General features: G+C 43.3%; 1 protein-coding gene across 1 annotated transcript in view; it reads right to left on the reverse strand.

Annotated features, from left to right (window-relative positions):
• Positions 1-21,154, reverse strand: part of kif11 (kinesin family member 11) — a 51,700-nt gene that overhangs the window by 27,081 nt on the left and 3,465 nt on the right. The window contains 8 exon segments of the mRNA XM_072479081.1: positions 10,348-10,435; positions 11,464-11,552; positions 12,374-12,469; positions 12,623-12,719; positions 16,913-17,058; positions 19,066-19,156; positions 19,762-19,886; positions 20,031-20,216. Of these exon segments, the coding sequence (XP_072335182.1) occupies positions 10,348-10,435; positions 11,464-11,552; positions 12,374-12,469; positions 12,623-12,719; positions 16,913-17,058; positions 19,066-19,156; positions 19,762-19,886; positions 20,031-20,216 (918 nt within the window).

Below are 21,154 nucleotides of genomic sequence, written 5' to 3' on the forward strand. Positions count from 1 at the left end.
GGTTTATGGAGCAAATGGGGGGGGTGGGGTGGACCCATGGAGATTTGGACAGCCGAGAGTGAAGGAGTTCTCCTTCTACTCACCATGTGCATAAAGTGTACTCCCGGATTGACTTTTAAAATTCTGAACAGGGTTCGACTGACGGGGGTAATGGACACGGGGTATTTGACTACCACAATCTCAGATCATGCCCCACACTGGGTTGACCTACAGGTTAGCAAGGAGAGTAGCCAGTGCCCGCACTGGAGGCTGGACAAGGGACTTTTCGCTGATAGGCGAAAAGTGTAGGCGGCTGAGGAAATGTAGTCAGAACTACCTGGAAGTTAACAACACGGGTGAAATTCCGGCGGCAGTGGTGGTCTGGGAGGCGCTGAAGGCGATGGTTAGAGGGAAGCTGATCTCGATACGGGCCCACAGGGAGAAGGTAGACAGAGCAGAGACGGACCAACTGATAAGGAGATCCTGCAGGTCAACAGGAGGTATGCAGAGACCCCAGAGGCAGGGCTTCTAAGGGAGCAACAGAGGCTACAGGCAGAGTTTGACTTGTTAACTACAGGGAAGACGGTGGAGCAGCTGTGGAAGGCAAGGGGGACGATTTATGAATATGGAGAGAAGGCCAGCAGGGTGCTCGCACAGCAGCTCAGAAAGAGTGAAGCAGCCAGGGAGATAGGGAAAGTAAGGGACGGAGACGGGAACTTGGTCGGAGATTCAGCAGGGGTTAATAAGGCGTTCAAGGAGTTTTACAGCAGATTGTACGAGTCGAAACCCCCAGCTGGGCCGGAGGGGATGAGGTACTTTTTAAGGGAGGCTGAAGTTCCCAAAGGTGGACAGGGGCTTGCTAGAAGGGCTGGGGGCCCCCGATCGGGTTGGAGGAAATAGCAGAGGGGCTGAAGGCCATGCAGTCGGGTAAAGCCCCAGGGCCGGACGGGTACCCAGTGGAGTTTTACAAGATGTTCTCTGGGATACTGGGGTCGCTGTTGGCGAGGACATTCAATGAGGCAAGGGAGCGTGGGGTGCTTCCCCCAACAATGTCACAGACCACTATCTCATTGATCCTTAAGCGGAACAAGGACCCGAGGTTATGCGGGTCCTACAGGCTGATATGCCCACTAAATGTAGACGCCAAACTGTTGGCCAAAATCTTGTCCTCTAGGATTGAAAAGTGTGTTCCGGACGTGATTGGAGAGGACCAGACGGGATTTGCTAAGGGTACGCAGTTGGCGGCCAACGTAAGAAGGTTGCTAAATGTGATCATGATGTCCCCAGAAGGTAGGGACGTGGAGGTAGTGGTCACAATGGATGCAGAGAAGGCATTTGATCGGGTGGAATGGGAATATCTGTGGGAGGTACTGGGGTGGTTTGGATTTGGGCAGGGCTTCATTGACTGGGTCAGACTGCTGTATCAGGCTCCTGTTGTGAGCGTACGGACGAACAGGTCAACATCAGGCTATTTCAGGTTTCAGGCTGCACCGGGGGACCGAGGGATGCCCTCTCTCCCCACTGCTGTTTACATTGGTCATAGAGCCGCCGGCAATTGCGCTAAGAGCCTCAATGGCCTGATCCAGGAGTGGGGGGTGCGCCACAGAGTCTCGCTGTACGCAGACAACCTGCTCCTATGTTTCAGACCCACTGGTAGGGATGGAAGAAATTGAGGATTCTGGGGGAGTTTGGTCGGTTTTCGGATTATAAATTGAATATGGGGAAAAGAGATACTTGCGATCCAGGCAAGGAGGCAGGAGAGGCAATTGGGGGAGCTGCCGTTTAGGGTGGTAGGGGGAAGCTTTCGGTATCTAGGCATTCAGGTGGCGCTGGAATAGGAACGGCTACACAAGTTAAATTTGGCCCAATTAGTAGACCAAATGAAGGACGATTTGGGATGCGCTCCCATTGTCACTTGCTGGGAGGGTGCAGACAGTGAAAATGACGGTCCTCCCGAGATTCCTGTTTGTGTTTCAGTGTCTCCCAATCTTTATTCCGCGGTCCTTCTTTAAATGGGTCGATAAGGTGATCACTGGCTTTGTATGGGCGGGTAAGAACCCGCAAGTAAAAAAGGGGGTGCTGGCCCTGCCGAACTTCAGTAACTATTCTTGGGCGGCGAATATAGCCATGATTAGGAGATGGGTGGTGGTGGGGGTGTCGGTGTGGGAGCGAGTGGAAGTGGCATCATGCAAGGGCAGTAGTTTGGGGGCATTGGTAACGGCGCCTCTGCCATTCCTGCCGGCACAATACTCCACCAGCCCTGTAGTGGTGGCGGCCCCGAGTGTCTGGGGGCAATGGAGGAGACATGTGGGAGCGGAGGGAGCATCGGTCTGGTCCCCAATCTGTAATAATCACCGGTTTGCCCCGGGAAGGCTGGATGGAGGGTTCTGGAAATGGCAGAGAGCAGAGATTGAGAGGATGGGAGATATGTTTATAGAGGGGAGCTTTTCTAGCCTGAGGGAGTTGGAGGAGAAATTTGGACTGACGAGGAAATTAGTTTAGGTACCTGCAGGCGCAGGACTTCCTACGCAGGTAGATCTCAACCTTCCCGCTCCTACCGCCAAGTGGGATACAGAACAGGGTAGTTTGCAGAATGTGGGTGGGATTCTGACATTTACAAGGGACTCATGGGGTCAGAGGAGACGCAGACCAAGGAATTGAAACGCAAGTGGGAAGAGGAGTTAGGAGGAGAGATAGAGGATGGTCTCTGGGCAGACCAGTTGAGTAGAGTCAACGCGTCCACGTCATGTGCCGGGCTCAGCCTGATACAGTTCAAGGTTGTTGACCGGGTTCACATACAGTGGCTCGGATGAGCAGGTTCTTTGGGATAGAAGATAGGTGCGCAAGGTGTGCAGGAGGGCCAGCGAACCATGTCCATAAGTTCTGAGCATGCCCAAAGCTTAGGGGATTGCGGATGTCATATCCAAGGTATTGAAAACAAGGGTGGCACCGAGTCCAGAGGTGGCGATCTTCGGAGTGTCGGAAGACCCGGGAATCCAGGAGAGGCAGATGCTCTGGCCTTTGCTTCCCTGGTAGCCTGGAGACGGATATTATCAGCTGGGGGGGGGGACGGACTCAAAAGCCCCCAAAGTCGGAGACCTGGCTAACTATATGGCCAGGTTCTTTGTCTGGAGAAACTCAAGTTCGTCTTGAGAGGGTCAATGTTAGGATGCGTCCGGAGGTGGCAGCCATTTGTCGACTTCTTTGTGGAAAATTAACTGTCAGCAGAAGGGGGGGGGGGGGGGTCAGGGTTTAGTTTAGAGTAGGGGGTTAGTAAAGGTGGGACCTGTAAGGGAGGAAGACGGCTTTTGCACTATGTTTATATTTTCATGTACATTGTTTATTCTGTTGCTGTTATATAACCATAAATACCTCAATAAATGTTTATATAAAAAAGAAAAGAAAGGAAAGAAGCAATTGTAAAGTTTAGGCCCTAGGCAGTGGAGGAGGAGAATTCTGATCATTGGATTTCATTATACTGTCTGGCTCAATTCTAAACCACCGCCCACTTTAAAGAAGGTGCTATTGGCATGTGAGAGTACCTTTAAGAAATGGATGTTTCAGCAATATACCTTGAAGAAATGGAGCTGATCATATTACTGAAATGATGTCAGAGAGTGGGGGAGCGGAGCTCACTTCTGCTTTTTGAGTTTCAGTTTGAGAACGCAGCTGGGAGTGTCTGTGTGTTTTGCTGTGAGCTGCATGAAGAAACAGAGCTGGTCTGTTGATTTCTGCAATGCAAAGACTATAAATATATTGAATGTAACCTAATGTGCTCCTATTTTTGAAGGTTTGAAGTCTTTTGGATATTTAAAGGAACAGTTTGAAGGATTATTTAGTTTTGTAGTCTTTTGGGGTTACATTTGAAGTAATGGGTGTTAAGATACTCAATGTTTGTTTTTAAAAGGTTAACTTGAGTTCATAGAATAAACATTGTTTTGTTTTAAAAACCACTTGTCTATTTCTGCTGTATCACACCTGGAGAGCACGCCGTGTGCTTCCCAGACCATAATCTATTAAAAGTTGTGGGTCGGTTGAACTCCATGAAACACTTGGGGGTTCTGTAAACCCGGACCCATGACAATTGGGGGGCTCGTCCGGGATAAAAGTCTATCGATTGGATTGGCTTCACGAACTTAAAGAGTGAGGGGTGAGCATATTGTGGTTGCTTTTCAGGTGTGGTATTTTAGTTTAAGTGGGTAGTGTGTTGTGGGCGATGGCTCTTTCAGAGGCTCAGAAGTTTTTGGGGGTGGACACGGTAACACACAATACCTTACAGACTGAGACTAAAAGTAGATTGTTAGATTTGGCAAAAGCATTGCAGTTAACATTGCCTGGCAAAATGCGAAAAGATGAGGTACTTACGGTAGCTGAGCATTTAAATTTGCCTGAGATACATTCTGACTCATTAGAAATGGCAAAGCTCCAGTTGCAGATTAAGCCATTTGAACATGAAAAAGAATTAAAGCAGCTTGAATATGCAATGAGAGAAAAAGAACAAAGAAAGAGATAGAGATGGAGAGGAAAAAGAAAAGGAGAGAAGAAAGAAACAAAGATAGAGATAGAGAGGAAAGGGAAAGAGAGAGAGTTTGAACTTCATAAAATGGCTATGAAACATGAAAATCAGTTAAAATTGGCAGACGCAAAGGGAAACATACAGTTGGATGAGATTGGTGAGGATAGTGAGAAAGAGCGTCATGTCGAAGGCGTGCTGGGGATCTATTTAAATATGTCCAAGCATTGGCAAGGTTTGACAAGGAGGAGGTAGAAGCCATTTTAATTTCATTTGAGAAGGTAGCTAAACAAATGAAATGGCCACAGGACATGTGAGTATTACTGATTCAAACAAAGCTGGTAGGTAGAGCTAGTGAAGTGTTTGCATCACGGTTGGGAGGTAGTATCTGGAACGGATGAGGTGAAAAAGTCCATCTTAGGTTCATATGAGCCAGTGTCTGAAGCTTACAGACAAAGGTTTCGAAATTTAAGAGAAGAATTTGGTCAAACATACATGGAGTTGAAAGGCTCAAACAGAGTAATTTTGATAGGTGGATAAGGGCTTTGAAAATAGATCAAACGTATGAAGCTCTCAGAGAAATTATACTTTTTGGAGTTTACAAATTCAATTCCTGATGTAGTGAGAACTCATGTGGAAGAACAGAGGGTTAAAACTGCGAGATTAGCAGCAGAAATGGCAGATGATTATGAATTAGTTCATAAATCAAAGCTTGGTTTCCGACATCAGTTTCAGCCAGTGAGGGATAGAAACTGGGGACATGAGAAATACTCAAGTGGTAAAGGTGAAGGGGATCTGATGGGAGATAATAAGGAGATGTACCTCAGATTAAAAAAGAAATCCAGGAGGGTGGAAGAGAAATCAAAAGTTTCAAATGTTTTCACTGTAATAAACTAGGCCATGTAAAGTCAGTGTTGGTGGTTGAAGAAAAGCACTGGGGTGGCTGATGTGGTAAAACAGGAGAAGACAGTGGGGTTTGTTAAAGTGGTAAAGGAAAGCCCAAGGGAAGTGAAGGAGGTGCAAATGATTGTACAGCTTGATCAAGAGGTGATTGATAAGAAGGTGCCAGATGTATTTAAAGAATTTACTTGTGTGGGTAAAGTTTACTCATGTGTATCAGGAGCAGGTAAAGAAGTCACAATTTTAAGAGATACAGGAGCTAGTCAATCTTTAATGGTAAGAGATGAGGAATTATGTAGTTTGGGAAGAATGTTGCCAGAAAAGATGGGAATATGTGGAATTCAGGGCGAGGTGTAGCTTTCCATTATATAAGGTAAGGTTGGAAAGTCCAGCGAAGAGTGGTGAAGTGGTAGTAGGAGTAATAGAGCAACTGTCTTATCCAGGAATACAGTTTAGCTTGGGTAGTGATATAGCTGGATCGCAGGTGGGAGTGATGCCTACTGTGGTTGATAAGCCAGTGGAAAATCAGACAACTGAGTGTTGAAGGGCGAATATCCTGGGATCTTTCCGGATTGTCGTAACAAGGTCGCAAAGTCACAGGTTAAGACAAGAGGAGAAATCAAAGAGTGAAGATGAAGTGGAAGTGCAATTATCAGAAACGATTTTTGTCAAATAGTTGAAAAAGAACAAGAACAGGTGGAGGTTGAGGCGGATATTTTTAGTTCACGAAAATTGGCGGAGTTACAACAGAAAGATGTAGAAATAAAACGGATATATCAGAAAGCATATACGGAAGAGGAATCTGAGAGTATACAAGAGTGTTATTACCGTAAAAGTGATGTCTGGATGAGAAAATGGAGAAAATGCAGGTGGATGAAAAGTGGGCAGATGTTCATCAAGTAGTATTGCCCGTAGGGTATAGAAAGGAGGTGTTGCGAGTTGCACACGAGGTACCAGTGGGAGGTCATTTGGGGATAAGGAAAACTCAAGCTAATATCCAGAAACATTTTTATTGGCCTGGACTACATAAAGATGTAGTTAAATTTTGACAATCATGTTGCACATGTCAAGTGATAGGGAAACCTCAAGCAGTGATAAAACCAGTGCCCTTAATACCCATTCCAGCATTTGAGGAACCTTTTACAAGGGTCCTAATTGATTGTGTAGGACCACTTCCTAAAACAAAAAGTGGGAATCAATATCTTTTGACTATAGTGGATGTGTCTACTAGGTTTCCAGAGGCCATTCCAGTACATAATATTACAGCTAAAAAGATTGTGGAGGAATTACTTGAATTCTTTACTAGATATGGACTACCCACAGAAATTCAATCGGATCAAATTTTACCTCCAGGTTATTCAAAGAAGTTATGGATAGCTTAGGAATAAAACAATTTAAATCAACTGCGTACCATCCAGAATCGCAGGGAGCATTAGAAAGGTGGCATCAGACATTAAAGACAATGTTGAGGGCTTATTGTCAAGATTATCCAGAGGATTGGGATAAAGGAATTCCATTCGTACTGTTTGCAATTAGGGTGCACCTATTGAGTCAATCAAATTTAGTCCTTTTGAACTAATTTTTGGTCATGAGGTAAGAGGGCCACTTAAATTGATTAAAGAAAAATTAGTGGGTGAGAAATCAGAAATTACATTATTGGATTACGTGTCAAATTTTAGGGAACGATTAAATGGAGCAGGTGAATTGGCTCGACAACATTTAAAAGTTGCACAAAATGTGATGAAACGGGTAGCGGACAAGAAATCCAAAGTTCGTAGTTTTACCAGTGGAGATAAAGTTTTAGTGTTGTTACCAGTGGGAGGTGAGCCTTTAAAAGCTAGGTTTTGTGGACCTTATCAGATTGAAAGGAAATTAAGTGAGGTGAATGTGGTAAAAACACCAGATAGAAGGAAGACTCACCGAGCATGTCATGTGAATATGCTTAAAAGGTACTTTGAAAGGGAAGGAGAGAAAAAGGTTTTAATGATTCTAACTCAAAGTGACGAACCAAATCCAGATGAGTGTGAATTTGACATACCTCAAATTAAATTGGAAAATGAGGATGTTCTTAAAAATTGGGATGAATTGTTAAGTTACCTTCCAGAGGAAAAACAAACAGACCTGAAAGAGTTCTTGATATCACATGGGCAAGTTTGTGGAGATAAATTGGGAAGTACTAAATTGGCTATACATGATGTAGAAAATGCTGTTCCTATCAAACAACATCCATATAGACTTAATCCTTTACAATTGGCACAGGTTAACAAAGAGATTGAGAATATGCTTAAAAACGGCATAATTGAAGTGGGTTGTGGCCAATGGAGCTCACCCGTAGTGATGGTACCTAAACCAGACGGTACCCAACGGTTGTGTGTGGAGTATAGAAAGGTTAATGCAGTTACAAGAACGGACTCTTATCCTATCCCACGTTTGGAGGATTGCATTGAGAAAGTGGGACAATCTGCTTTTATTTCCAAATTGGATTTACTTAAAAGGTTACAGAACTTGGGGGTTCTGTAAACCCAGACTCATAACACTATCTAACTGCTCAAATATGTAAAAGAGTTACAAAATGTCATAATTGTGCATTGTTTTTTTACCTTACGCTAGTCTCCCCAATGATACCTTTATCCGAAACGGCGAAGGAGATTTCAGCTTTAGTGACTCCAGATGGTACATACCAATTCAAAGTTATGCTATTTGGCATGAAAAAACTCCCCAGCCACATTTCAACGGTTAACTAATACAGTCGTTTCAGTATTACCCAATTGTGCGGTGTACATAGACGATCTGGTAATTTTCAGCCAGACATGGACAGAACATTTGAAACATCTGATGGAGTTATTCGATCGACTTCAGGAGGCGGGTTTGGTGATAAACCTAGCCAAAAGTGAATTTGGAAAAGCCCGAATCACTTTCCTTGAAGTGTTTTCGATACCCTCAACACGACGGGAAATAATGCGATTTCTTGGTATGAGTGGATTTTACCGGAAATTTGTACCAAATTCTATTAGTATGGTAGCTCCACTGACGGACTTGCTCAAGAAGCGTAACAAATTCCAGTGGAGTGTCAACATGCGTTTGACTGCCTGAAAGCTGTGGTAACCGATACTCCTGTATTGGAGAATTGCAAGGGGCTCTGTGATCAGATTGAACTGAAGTATCAAACTTTAAAGAGAAATGACGAGGCGTAGAGGTTCAAAGATACTGTCAATCGAGAAGGATTTCAGTTGGAGGAAGAAGAACAAAAAAAAAAAAAAAAGGACTATATTATTATACCTGTTTGCGTGTGTTGTTTTTTTTTGAACCGGTAAAGTGCTTTACTGTGTGCATTTCTTAATTAATGGTGCAAAGGTGAAAAATGAAACCATCTTGAAGTTGATGGTTTATTTATTTTTTCTTGGGGGGAGGTGCCATGTGAGAGTACATTTAAGAAATGGATGTTTAAGCAATGTACCTTTAAGAAATGGAGCAGATATATTACTGAAGTGATGTCAGAGGGTGGGGGGAGCGGAGCTCACTTCTGCTTTTTGAGTTTCAGTTTGAGAACGCAGCTGGGAGTGTCTGCGTGTTTTGCTGTGAGCTGCATGAAGAAACAGAGCTGGTCTGTTGATTTCTGCAATGCAAAGACTATAAATATATTGAATGTAACCTAATGTGCTCCTATTTTTTGAAGGTTTGAAGTCTTTTGGATGTTTAAAGGAACAGTTTGAAGGATTATTTAGTGTTGTAGCTTTTTGGGGTTATCTTTGAAGTAATGGGTGTTAAGATATTCAATGTTTGTTTTTAAAAGGTTAACTTCATAGAATAAACATTGTTTTGTTTTAAAAAACACTTGTCCATTTCTGCTGTAGCACACCTGGAGAGTACGCCGTGTGCTTCCCACACCACAATCTATTAAAAGTTGTGGGTCGGTTGAACTCTATGAAGCACTTGGGGGTTCTGTAAACCCAGACCCATAACACTATCTAACTGCTCAAATATGTAAAAGAGTTACAAAATGTCATAATTGTGCATTGTTTTTTTACCTTACGCTAGTCTCCCCAATGATCTGACCTTAACTCCATTCTATTTCTAACTATATGCAGCCCCCAAATTAGCATGTACTATGATCTCACCACCTCTCTCGATTCCTCCACTGTCGAGTGATTTGGCACACTACTGTTTCATCATCTAGAACAGAATGAGCAGAAACGTGCTACAACTAAATATTGGCACGATCCAAGCTACAGTTTTTGGACCTTGCCACAAATTCGGTTTCGATCCCTCTCCCTGGTAACCAAAGCTGAGCCAAATGGTTTGAAATGTGTTTGAAGCCATGTACTTTTCTAGCACCAAGTATGGTTATTTCTACCTCCATTAAGTCAGTCGACTGACCCTGCCTCCGCTCATCTGCTGTTAAAACCTTAATTTGTACTTTAGTCGCTCTGGACTGGATTATGCTAAATATCTGCAACCCTTCATAAGTTTGAAGTCATCCAAAATTCTGCTGAAGAGTTCACAAGTTCCATTCACCCATCACCCCATGCTTGCTGGCGTACATACGTTCCTAGACTGGCAAAACCTCAATTTTAATATTCTGATTTTCAAACTCCTCTATGGCCATATTCTTCCACATCTCTATGATTGGTTCCATGTCCTGCAAGGCTTCAATATTTCAGTCCTCCTCCAATTCGGACATCTTAAGTGTCCTGGATTTTAATTGCTCCAGCCTTGGCCACCATCGTTTTAGCTGTCTTGGACTCAAGTTCTGGAATTCCCTCCCCTAACCACCCTCTCTTCCTTTAGGACGTTCCTTAAAATTTGCACTTTTGTCCAAGCTTCTGGTCATGTTAGGATATATCCTTTTGAGGCTGGTTGACCAATTTTAATAGATAATGCTCTTGAAGTTCCTTGGAATATTTTGCTACTTTTACAAGCTGTTACGATCAGAGTATTCCATTATGATTCCTTGCCTGTTTCAGTTCCTCTTCCATAGCAGCAATCTTTTCTACATAGTCAGTAATCTGTTCACCTTGTCCAGCCACTCTACTTTGCAGAAATCTAAGAAGAAAATATGTAGTTAGGTCACTACTCCAGAATGAAGAGCAGCTGTTCATATCAAATATTTAAACGGAGTATCAATGTAGCAATTCTCTGCAGGGTACTCATTACTTCCTATATTTTGAAGCACCTTGGCAAATCAGTTTGAATAATTCAACCTTTCCAGGAGGACGAGATAAAGCTCAACATTTTAATTCTTGCACAAGAGAGAAGCTGACGGTTACACCATTCTATTTGAAGTACAACTTGCACTGGCCAGTTAGTTACAGTATAACATTCAATGACCATACAGAGTCCCCTATGGCTGAAGTTACATATTATTAAAGATTCATCTGTACACGTACATTGAAGATAAAGATATAGTCAGATCAGCCATAATGCATTATTTAATATGACAACACGTAGTGTTACTAACCATCCCAAAACTAATATCTACGTGCAAAAAAAGACATTACATGAGGCACTAGATAAAAGGGGATCAAATCACTAAATTGAAGAGAAAGCCTCATAGCCATTTCTTCAATTCACAATGACAACAAGCTCTACATGGGAGGCTCATCATCCAAAAATTAGCCCAGAGTGTATTTAAAAAAAAAAGACTATTCCAAAATTTAAAATATCTGTACTGTATCCATGGCAGTTCAGACTTCCAACACTGTTCATACAAATGATAGGGTGGAAGACAGTGACACATTGGTAATGTCACCCAGAAGCAGCGGTTAATGGTCAGGAGGACAATGCCACAGCGGCCAGTGGTATTTGAATTCAAGAAAGAAACTGGAATGTAAAAACTAATCTCAGTAATGGTGACCATGAAGTCATTGTCCGTTGTTGTACAAGTTTCATCCTTTGAGAAGAAAATCTGCCATTCTACCTACATGTGACTCCATACCCACAGCAATGTGGTTGACTCTTAACTGCCCTCCGCAATGATGTGGCAAGATTATCAGTTCAATGACAATTGGGGATGGTTAACAAATGTTGACAATGCCAGCGTGCCTACATACCATTAAAAAAAAAGCACTCACTCATAGTTTTCTGCAGACATGAACACTCCATTTTTCTCACGTGATGCAGCAAGATCCCGCTTCAGTCTTTCAATCTCTTCAGTGTACTCCTGAAAGATCAATGCAGTTACCCAATTACATCATATATACAGTAATAGAACTGGAGGATAAGGGTAGTTGAAAGTACAGCAAAAAGAACAATGACAGTATTAGAAAGGTCAGCAAATTGTGCCATGCATAATTATTACACATATTTAACCTCAAATATTGGTTAGAAATAACCCTGCATCTCAAATGATAATATAAGTGAGATTATCAGATGGACAAGATATTCTAACATATTTATGCTCAATTTCTTGTCAGATAGGTTTGTGGTTCTGCTATGCATCCATACAGCATCTGGTCTAGAATTGTGGAGAATCATTAGAACTTCACAGGTCGTAGTTGTACCAGAGCAAAACAAGGAAGGGAGACAGTTTGACAGTAAATAACAGCTCTCTTGCAGGGCAGCAGTGGGCTCAGTGGTTAGTACTGCTGACTCACGGCGCCAAAGACCCAGGATCGATTCCGGCCCCGGATCACTGTCTGTGTAGAGTTTACAAATTCTCCTAGTGTGTGTGTGGGTCTCACTGGGTACCCTAAATTTACAAATAAACCCCCCCCCCAGCTCTTTGCAGACAGAAAGGCTGGTACAACTCAACTGGACTGCTTCAAGAGTCCTACGTTTTTTTGTTCAGACCAGCAAGATAACAATTTGCCCGAAATTGTCATTTCAGTATCAAGGAATGTAGGTTTTGACATCACATTTCAACGTGTACTAACAATCACTTTAGAATGACGACAATCAGAATGATTGCCTGTATAGAAATGTTATTTACTTTGTATGATTACCTTCTTTAATGAATACAAGAATACCACACATGCTGAATACCTTTATCAAGGCCCTCTTGGTGAGTTTCTGGTTGACTTCAGGCTTATTCAGAATGCTCTTTGCTCGGTAGGCATAATCCAGAGTGCTGATGGTCTCCTATTATTGAGGGACATTGGACTCGATTACTGAATTATGCAAATATGCATTGAGATAAACTTAGAACAGCTTTAGAAGGAATAAGCATACAAGAACACGAGTTAAAACTTGCCCTATGTGGGATAATTGTCATTATTACTAGGTCATACTAACTTCAAAATTCACAGAAGCAGGAGAGATGGTGGCAATAATGGAGGTTTTAGTCCGTCCTCCCAGAGAGTCCTGGAGGATCCTAGTTAGTTTTGATTCTCTGAAAAATGGACAGAAAGAGAGACAAAAAAGAATCAATGATTTGAGAAAACTCCAATTTGCCCATTAATTCCTTTCCCTATATAGTATGGAGAACACTGCAACAGCCAAGCTAAATATGAAGACCCTCTTACGGACTGACCTCACTAACACTACACTCCTGTATGCTTCACCCGATGCTATCTAGTTACATTGTGTATCCTGTGTTGCCCTATTATGTATTTTCTTTTATTTCCTTTTCTTTTCATAGAACATAGAACAGTACAGCACAGGCCCTTCGGGCCACGATGTTATGCCGACCATTTATCCTAATCTAAGATCAACCTAACCTACACCCCTTCAATTTACTGCTGTCCATGTGCTTGTCCAAGAGTCGCTTAAATGTCCCCAATGACTTAGACTCCACCACCTCTGCTGGCACCCACCACTTTGTGTAAAGAACCTACCTCTGACATCTCCCCTATACCTTCCTCCAATCACCTTAAAATTATGTCCCCTCGTGACAGCCATTTCTGCCCTAGGGGAAAATCTCTGGCTATCCACTTTATCCATGCTTCTCATCACCTTGTACACCTCTATCAAGTCACCTCTCTTCCTTCTTCGCTCCAGTGTGCAAAGCCCTAGCTCCCTCAACCTTTCTTCAGAAGACATGCCCTCCAATCCAGGCAGCATCCTGGTAAATCGCCTCTGTACCCTTTCCAAAGCATCCACATCCTTCCTATAATGAAGCGACTAGAACTGGACACAATATTCCAACTGTGGTCTAACCAGGGTTTTATAAAGCTGCAGCAAAACCTTGCGGTTCTTAAACTCAATCCCCCTGTTAATGAAAACCAACACATCATACGCCTTCTTAACAATCCTATCAACCTGGGTGGCAACTTTGAGGGATCTATGTACGTGGACCCAAAGATCCCTCGGTTCCTCCACACTTCCAAGAATCCTGCCATTAACCCTGTATTCAGCATTCAAATTCGACCTTCCAAAATGAATCACTTCACATTTAACTAGGTTGAGCTCCAGCTGCCACTTCTCAGCCCAGCTCTGCATCCTGTCAATGTCCTGTTGCAATCTGCATCAGCCCTCAACACTATCTACAACTCCACCAACCTTCGTGTCATCGGCAAACTTACTAACCCACCCTTCCACTTCCTCATCCAAGTCATTTATAAAAACCACAACGAGCAGAGGTACCAGAACAGATCCCTGTGGGACACCACTGGTCACAGACTTCCAGGCGGAATACTTTCCATCCACTACCACTCACTGTCTTCTTTCGGCCAGTCAATCATGTATCCAGACAGCCAAATTTCCCTGTATCCCATGGCCCCTAACTTTCTGAATGAGCCTACCATGGGGAACCTTATCAAATGCCTTACCGAATCCATATACACCACATCCACTGTCCGACCTTCATCAATGTGTCTCGTCACATCCCCAAAGAATTCAATGAGGCTTGTGAGGCATGGCCTGCCCCATACAAACCCTTGCTGACTATCTTTAATCAAACTATGCTTTTCTAAATAATCATAAATCCGATCTCTCAGAATCTTTCCAATATCTTGCTCACCACAGACGCAAGACTGATGGGTCTGTAATTCCCAGGGATTTCCCGGTTCCCTTTCTTGAACAGGGGAACAACATTCACCTCCCTGCAATCATCCGGTACGACACCAGTGGAGAGCGAGGACGCAAAAGATCATCGCCAATGGCGCAGCAATTTCTTCCCTTGCTTCCCGTAGTAACCTTGGGTATATCCCGTCAGCCCCAGGGGACCTATCTATCCTGATGCTTTTCAAAATTGACAGCACATCGTCCTTCTTAATATCAACCTGTTCGAATCTATTAACCTGGTTCACACTGTTCTCATGAGCAACAAGGTCCCTCTCTCTAGTGAATACTGAAGCACAGGTTTCATTTAGGGCTTCTCCATCTCCTCAGACTCTCGGCACCAGTTCCCTCCACTATCCCTGATCAGCCTCTATCTCTCCTACTAGCTCGTCTTCCCACTTGCCCTTGATCTCACTCTGATCAGCTTCTTATTTCTCACAAGTGCAGAACGGCTAACCCCTTCAATTCCTTTGCCACGGCTGGCACCCTCCCGGTCCTGGATTTTGACCGGTCCAATTCCGGATCAACGACTGCATTAAAATCTCTGCTCTCCCCCCCTCCCCCACACCTTCCCACTCACCATTATGTACCTACCTACCACCACCCCCCCCCCCCCACCCCCGCACCCATGTCTGACACGATTCTCTCTGCCTCAAATGCCACTCGTTTATTGATCAAGATCGCGTACACCCCCCCCCCAGTCATTGAGTCCAGCCCAGAGTGGAATATTTTGACAATTCACCCCTTTCTCAATCTAGTCTGGTCTATAGCCTTTAGGTGCGTCTCTTGTAGCATTGCCACGTCCGCCTTCAGCCCCCTCAAATGCGCAAACACGCGAGCCCTCTTGACCCTCTAATGTTCCATGTAATCAACCTGGTCGGAGGGGGGGGGGGGGGGGCTCTCTTCCCCCCCCCCTCCCCCCCCCCCCCCCCCCCCCCTCCTGTCAACTAGCCATCACCCTTTTTAGGCCATCCGCCAGCTCGACGACCCCCAACCTCAGGCATTTGCCATCCCCCAACCTCCCTTTTGTCCCAGAGTAATAGTTCCTCCCCTGTCAGCAAAGCAGCTTCCCCCCCCCCCCCCCCCCCCCCCCGTAACAGCACTAGGAACCTAACCCCCCCATATCAGGCTCCAGCTTAACACCTGCTCGCCCCCCCCCCCCCCACTGTGCTTCCGTGAGTCAGCGACTTACTTGATAGCGCCCACCCATGGTACCAAGCAGTGAGTCTCCTCATTGTTCTCTCCCCTCACTTGGACACACACATTCAAAGCATCACATCCCCCAGTAAACAAACATCAGAAAAAAGTGGAAAAACAGCCGTAGAAAAAACACAACCACACCCCCTCCAACCAGCTCCCAGTAAGACAAAGTTAACTTTAGCTATCAAAACAGCCCCTTATTGCACACAACGTTACTTATTCAAACCAGCACAAAAGTGATTTTCAACAAATCGCCACTTCAATATTCTCCAAGGATTCAGTGCCTTCAATTCACCTACAGTATTCCTCGTGCTCGGACACCTTTTTCTCCACCTCCTGGATCGCACGTCCGTGGGTTTCTTGATTCTGCACCACCTGATCAATCAAAGCCTTGATCGGGTCCACCGTGTCCTTAAGCTTGGCAAAGCTATCTTCAAAAAAACTTCACCAGCTGCTCCATCGACCACTGTGCCATCTCCCCGTGGCCCTGCTGCTCTGCCATGCTTTCCCGCGTTGCCAGCTCTGCTCGTGTTTTCCTTGTAGAACCTGGTCTTCTCACACGGCCAATTCTGGTCCAATTCTCCATGCACTGGAGGAGGATTTCTCCTCACGGTCTCTCTTTACTGATTTATCAAATAAAAGCCAGGAAAAAACAGGGGCAAATCGGTCCAAAAGTCCGTCAGAGGTGCAAGCTATCAAATGTGCGACCTACTCCTCCATGGCCACCACCGGAAGTCAATTTTCATGTACTTGATGATCAGTTGAGCTGCTCGCAGAGAAATACTTTTCACTGTTCCCTGGTACACATGACAAACAAATCCAATCCAAAAAAATCCAATTCAAGATTGTTTTTAAGGCCTGTATTTCCGACAAGCAGTGATCTGCTGGAATCTAGTTTCTGTTAACTTAGTCAGTGGTTAGCACTGCTGCCTCAAGATCCCAAGGACTCGGGAGCGATCCATGTGGAGTTTGTACATTCTGCCCGTATTGGATTGAGATATTCGAGCAACATTCATTCGAAAACTTTCACAAAGGTGTAAGAAGCTAGGTTTAGTGATTAAGGTCAGTCATAAAACAGTGAACATTTAGGTTAGAGATGGGCATCAGTCACAAAAACAGAATTTGGTTCCCACTACCGTCCCAATATAGAAAATAATTATTACCAAGTATTGGGAGCAAATGTACATTGCTGCAGTATTTTGGATTCAAGCTTCACCAGCCACATTCCGTATAACCAAAGGCCAATTAGCAAGAGTACAGCTCAAAAATATCCTCAGTCTTGTGCACGTTGTATAAAATTTGATGGAGCAGGCTCCTAGGTAATAAGTTCTATCGAGCATTGAGTAAATGGATTAAAGTTTTGAATAATTATTTGGTTTTTACCTGTATGGCACATGAGGGGCTCTCTCCACCAGCGATGTGATTACTCTGCCCAGAGTAAGCAGTGATTGATTGATGTTGCCAGCTTCTCGAGCTCTTTTGTCAACAGCTCCAGATCGGCCAATATTCTCACTTCCAGCAAGATCCACCTTGCGGTCAAGAAGGAATTGGACACAGTTATGGCTTTACCCATTCTCACTGACTGCAGAACAGTTTTGGACATCAGTTTCTACTTTAAAAGTGGGCTCAATTCATGGAATATTACAGCATGCTTCAACTGCTGAGATGAAAACTTCTTTCCCCAAACACCGGTGTGTTTCAGATTATAGAATTAAACTGCATACACAACATTACCTTGTGTTTTATGATTTTGCCTGGTCGGTAAAATTTTCAAACTGAGATTTGAACTAAATTCATATTTGAAATGCAGCTTCAAAAAGGGTCAGTGTCATATAAAGAACTTTTTTAAAAAACAACTTTGTCCCCACTTATTTATCCCACTCTTTTGGTTGCCTACAGCATTTCATCCGAGCTGCCATTTGTCATCTAAGTTTCAACAATGCGCATCATAAGTTGTTTGACCAGGAAGCCATTGCAGGGGTTCAGCCCTATTGCAGAGGCCATCAGACTTACTTTAAAAAACAACTGGGATTATGCTCGTTATCTACTGCCTACCTCAGTGCTAGGAGCCAAATTGCAGTGTCCCACTGAATACCAGTGATCAACAGGCTTGGCAAAGACCAGTGATGGAACCTAGATCTTACAATCACATGCACATTCGATACACCTGGTGAACCATCAAGGAAGCAGGTTTAAAAAGTTAAATGTAGTTTGCTATTCTAGTAGGAACAAACTAGTAGTTCTATCAGCTGTTGGAATCGAATTTGGAAAAAAGTGGCAGATTAATGGAGAATCAATAAATAAATTTAATATAAAATCTAAGAAGGTGAAGTCAAATACAAGTGAAAAATGGGCAAAAAGGACGTAGATTGCCCAATTTATTCTCTTCAACTCACTAAATTGTGCAGTCTTTAAGTTTCGGATCAGATGCTGCCATTATCACCTTATAATAATCATCTTTATTATTGTCACAAGTAGGCTTACATTAACACTGCAATGAAGGCAGCACGGTGGCACAGTGGGTAGCACTGCTGCCTCACGGCACAGAGGTCCCAGGTTCGATCCCGGCCCTAGGTCACTGTCCGTGTGGAGTTTGCACATTCTCCCCTAGTTTGCGTGGGTTTAGCCCCCACAACCTAAAGATGTGCAGAGTGGGTGGATTGCCCTTAATTGCCCCATAAAATTGGAAAAAATGAATTGGATACTCTTAAATTTATTTCAAAAACACTGCAATGAAGTTACTGTGGAAATCCCCTCGTCGCCACACTATGGCACCTGCTCGGGTACATTGAGGGACAATTCTGAGCTGGCAGAATGTTTCCATGTAGTTACACAGATCATGATCAGCACAAATGGGGCAGCAGTGGCAGTGGTTAATTGCCTCTTAATTGGAAAAAATGAATTGGTTAAAGTTGTTTTTTGTTTTTTAAAATTATTTTTTCCAATTAAGGAGCAATTTAGTAGGCCAATCCATTTACCCTGCTACATCTTTGGGTTGTGGGGGCAAAACCCACGGAAACAAGGGGAGAATGTACAAACTCCACACGGACAGTGACCCAGGGCCGGGATCGAACCTGGAACCTCGTCACCGTGATGCAGCAATGTTAACCACTGCACCACCGTGCTGCCCTCTTAAATTTTTTTTTTTTCTTTTTCAAATGATCAGCATAAACATTGAAATGAAGCACACTTAAAACGTAGCCAATGTGAAGGAAACAAGAAAGTAGCACAAAAGGATTAAACATTCTTTGGAGGTTAAAAATGTAACAAAAATCCCCAAGATCAATATAGGTTACCTATTCTAGAAATAGAATTCAGCACAGAAAATTACTATCTGACAGGTCAATTCATGGGAAATGGTTTCATCAAGGTCTGCTGAGAGTGTCGCTTTCACAAATCAGCTCATCACATTAACGTTTATATGAAACCAGCATATTCAGATTAAGGTTTGCACCTACAACACAAGCTTCTGGCATGAATAAAATAATAGACGTACAAGCCTTATTTAAGGCAAGTTTGCTGAAAATAATACTCACCAAATTCAGTTTGCCGATTTTTACAAGCTCCTCTCCATCAAGTGTAGTCTCCTTCATATGGATTGTAATGGAAAAGACTGAATGGGAACGACTGGTAAAAAAAAAAAAGGAACGTCACTTTTGAGCAAGTTCGAAATTCCAAAACATTTTGTTTCTTTTCAGCACTCACTGGAATAGATAATCTTTTCTCATTCAAGCTGGCTGTTGCAACAGTAGAAAACCAGTACACGGTGGCGCAGTGGTTAGCACTGCTGCCTCACGGCACCAAGGACCCGGGTTCGATCATGGCCCTGGGTCATTGTCCATGTGGAGTTGCACATTCTCCGTGTCTGCGTGGGTCTCACTCCCGTAACCCAAAGATGTGCAGGGTAAGTGGATTGCCACGCTAAATTGCCTATTCTAACTTTATAAAAAGAAAACCAACATTTGGCTTGAAAGCCAACATTAAGGTACTCATAGTATTGAAAATTCAGCTTTCAGGGTTGGGGCTGGAAGTTTGTTCCAAATACCTTCAGCAACATTAATTAAAAGTCAAATATGAAGCTAATAAAAATGCTAAAATATATTAGGTTGTATTGTGCTAAAGAATCTGCAATGTCATATCTATTGCAAAGCCTCACCCTGGAGCAACTAATTTGGCCCTTTGTACATGTCATTTACCTTTATGAACTTCAGACAAGACTCAACCAGCCATACCTCGAGTAAGCATTCATTAAAGTTGCAGCAGTTGTCCTCTTTGCTGCTCCTCTCTCCAGAATCTGATAAACTTCATCTTTGTTATGGACAGAAATTTCTTCAAGTCCTTTAATTATAACTCCCCTCTACCATGCCACAAGGAAATTAAAAACAAAACAAAACAGCATGTCACCACGTCCAACATTCTGGGGAGAAAAGCAATCTGATTGCAGAGCATCAGATTACAGAAATTTTGCCAATGATTGCAGTCCAATGACTGAAATTGCTACCTTATTGCGAGGATCATCAAACATCTGCAGCCTCTCACTAACATCTGAAGTGGGGCTTAAAAGGTCAAAGAGTTCTTCATTATAAATTTCTAACAAAGAGACTTTCACTGAGAACTCAGCACCTTGCGATGCCAGCCTCTCAAAAATCTGATGCAGCGTACGTGGAATAACTCCAGCCAGAGGATCCTACAGAGAACAGAAATATCAGGGAAATTCATTAATGGAAGAGGGATTATTAAAAGACACACAAAGAAATACAATCTATTTACATAGAAACTTGCAGCAACTCAGGGCATTCCAGAATGCTCCAAAGCAAATGAAGAAATTTAAGCGTGATCTTAGGAAATGAGGACGCAGTAGTTTGTGACCTAAAAGGGTAATAATACTGCACTGCTCATTCATAATAATAATAATATTATTTATTAGTGTCACAAGTAGGCTTACATTAACACTGCAATGAAGTTACTGTGAATAACCCCAAGTCACCACATTCCAGCGCCTGTCCGGGTACACAGAGGGAAAATTCAGAATGTCCAATTAACCCAACAAGCACGTCTTTCGGGACTTGTGGGAGGAAACCGGAGACCCAGAGGAAACGCATCAGTAGCTCTTGATTTTTAGATTTTTCACAATGCTTCAATCAAATATTTTATCTGTGGCTCACTGAATCAACTGGTTTTTGGTATGGCAAAAACGAGAAACCTGCAAATGGATCACATAGTTGGACAGAGACAAGAGTGCACACAAGTGCATGAAGGTCACAGGTTGAAAGTTTAAAATTTACTTTATTGCTAATGGCAAAGCTCCAGCAACTTAAATTTTACCCTTAAATAAATTAGCACCATGGCATCTCTGCCATGAAATCAACAAGTGTATGCTAAAAACGAAACAATATTTGTGAAGCTCAGTAGCAAAACAAGTACTTAATGATTATTACAGCCCCCCAAGAAATCAAAGTATGGTCACCATATTCCCAGATGACCATAGGCTCCTTTCTCCTTCGAGAGGGAGCGCTGACTGGTGATTTAACTCGAGGATCACACATCAGGCAAGGGACAAGATTGAGACAGTGGGCCTTCATTAATAACCTCAGACGGTACGGAAATTGAATCAGCGCCCTTGCC

This window comes from Scyliorhinus torazame, chromosome 16 (assembly GCF_047496885.1).
Source record: "Scyliorhinus torazame isolate Kashiwa2021f chromosome 16, sScyTor2.1, whole genome shotgun sequence".
NCBI classification, from domain to species: Eukaryota; Metazoa; Chordata; class Chondrichthyes; order Carcharhiniformes; family Scyliorhinidae; genus Scyliorhinus; species Scyliorhinus torazame.